The 2,656-nt window shown below is 40.1% G+C and overlaps 1 protein-coding gene across 1 annotated transcript in view; it reads left to right on the forward strand.

The window, feature by feature from the left end:
• Positions 1–2,656, forward strand: part of OTC (ornithine transcarbamylase) — a 61,289-nt gene that overhangs the window by 53,028 nt on the left and 5,605 nt on the right. Inside the window, exon 9 of the mRNA XM_077765268.1 lies at positions 211–348. Coding sequence (XP_077621394.1) covers positions 211–348 — 138 coding nt within the window. The remainder of the gene's footprint in view (positions 1–210; positions 349–2,656) is intronic.

A 2,656-nucleotide genomic window follows, 5' to 3' on the forward strand; every position in this document is an offset into this window, starting at 1 on the left:
TCTCTCTCTCTCTCTCTCTCTCTCTCTCTCTCCCTCTCCCTCTCCCTCTCTCTCTCTCTCTCTCCCCCTCTGTCCCTCCCCAACTCGTGTTTTCTCTCTCTCTCTCTCAAAATAAATAAATAAACTTTAAAATAAATAAATAATGAAGAAGAAAAAATTGATAGCCACATATAATAGTCACAATATGGTCTTATCCCATCTCTTCTTTAGACTGCTAAAGTTGCTGCCTCCGACTGGACATTTTTACACTGCTTGCCCAGAAAGCCAGAAGAAGTAGATGACGAAGTGTTTTATTCCCCACGGTCACTAGTATTCCCAGAGGCTGAAAACAGGAAGTGGACAATCATGGTAAGCAAGAAATGGGGAACAGAAGCTAAGAAGGGCTTTTCTGTGCGGCCCTAACTTGGTCATTCATGCCTTTTGGTAAGTCATTAGCAACCAAGATTATCCACCTACCTGACTTACTCAAAGGCAGCTATTTTTTCCCCCAGAAAGTTCATAATAGATTATTATGGCTTATTAGCATTTTTATTGTATTTTTAATGGTGTATAATTGATCTCCTTCCAAATAGATCTGTTTTAATACAATTTCTGACTGCTTGTGATCAGCCTGAACATCAGCCACTGTTGGTTGCTAACCATTACACCATATAATGCTTATTTTACAATCCCCTCGCTAATGTTTACAGAAGCCTCTAATTCAGTCCCTGGCACAAAATGGATATTCAAAGAAACCTTATTTCCTTCCTCTTCTCTCTCTTCCTTTCATGAGTTACCTAGATAATGTTTTGTTTCTCTACTGGACTTGGCCACGTGGATATATTTGTTTTAGGTATTGAACATTTCTAGAATTGCAGCAAAACTAAGCTTAAAAAAATACTGGTCCCTTTAACATAAGATTCATCTTCATGATGAATGCTATTCTAGGAAATATTAACCTCACATCTCTGCATTACAATACTCCAAACATCACCTTCTTCTCTGGAAAACTGAACATCCAAGTGCCATAATTTAGCACGACTTTTTAGTTTTTAGCGACTTAACTGATCTCAATTACTACAACAGGTGGGGTCTCATTGGCAAATAGAGTCCACTCTCAGAAAGATAAAAAGATAATACAGGAATTTATTAAAAGACATTAAGCAGTGCCCCCAGTCTCTGGGGAAAGAAGGTGCAGTGAATCTCTCTCGGATACCACATATTCAGAAACCACGCATGCAGGACAATCGCCCAACACTGTGGTTCGTTAGTAACTAAATACCACTGACACAGCCATCCCAAAGCAGGGCACCTAAGGCCCCTGAAATGAAGTGCCGGACACTCCATTATAGCCACCCCAGCTGAACCAGATCCCCCCACCTGCCTAGGTGCCAGAAGGTCCAATGTCCCAGAGAATGGCTTCCACTGCACATTGTACCCTTAAGGCTCTAAGACTTTGAGTAGATACAGTTGGGTGGCATACCTGCACCTTAGCTTCTGAGAAATGTAGTTTTTAACCTTTAACCTCTGAAGTAGAGAAAAACAGGCTGGAAAAGACTATCAGATAATTTTTTTTATCTGATCTATAAATGGGAAGAGATAGAGTTATTGTGAGCATTAACATAGTAACTGTAAAGCATTTATTATGGATCTAATACACTGTAAATACTATTATAATTATTATCATCAACATCATCCTCATTGTTGACCTAATACAGTGACTAGCAGAGATTCGAGCTCTACCGTGGTTGCTTAAAAGCCAGTTTTGACTCCCTTTGTGATGGGAAGTTATATATCAGGCCTAAATTTGTCATACCTAATAAGAGGGATGATTAGTTTTTTTTTTACTGTGCTTTCCAGCTTGCCACCTGAGGAGGCTAGATTTGGCCAAAATGGCAATTGCCATGTTATCTAGAACAGTGCTTTTAAGGCTTTAATATCTATTTGAACCACCTAGGGATCTCGTTCAAGTGCAGATTCAGATTCAGCCGGCCTGAAATGGGGCCCAAGATTCAGCATTCCTAACATGCACCGAGGTCATGCACATGCTACACAAAAGCAAATGTGAGCTCTCCAACCATACTCATCCAAGTCTCCATCCAAGTCTCAGGAGGAGACACGGCAAGAAATGTTGTTCAAGCTCTAGTCTTTCTCAGAAGATGATTGAAGCCACAAAGATTAATCAACCTAAGTCTATTAAAATATGACCTCTGTAGAAATTCAGTGGGAAGAAAAAACTAAAAGAAAGGTTTCTAAACTATCATTTATGGAGATGTTCTGCATTTCTGCATGTTTGAAGAGCTTAATAACCGCATCTTGAAATTGTGTTTACAGTACAGCTTCTGCTCAAAAATTTTTAAATGTTTATCTATGTTTGAGAGAGAGAGAGACAGAACATGAGCAGGGTAGGGGCATTCAGAGAGGGAGACACAGAATCCAAAGCAGGCTCCAGCCTCTGAGCTGCCAGCATGGAGCCCAACACAGGGCTGAAACCCATGAACCGCAAGATCATGACCTGAGCCAAAGTTGGACACCCAAGCGACTGAGCCACCCAGGTGCCCCTACAGTTAATCTTTAAAACTAAGTCAAGATCATGTCACTCCCTTGCCTAAATTGAATTTACTTAAAAAAATTAAATGCATCTGTATTCACATGGTTGAAATGCTTATAAGGATAC

The sequence above is a fragment of the Crocuta crocuta genome, unplaced genomic scaffold (assembly GCF_008692635.1).
Source record: "Crocuta crocuta isolate KB4526 unplaced genomic scaffold, BGI_CrCroc_1.0 scaffold301, whole genome shotgun sequence".
NCBI classification, from domain to species: Eukaryota; Metazoa; Chordata; class Mammalia; order Carnivora; family Hyaenidae; genus Crocuta; species Crocuta crocuta.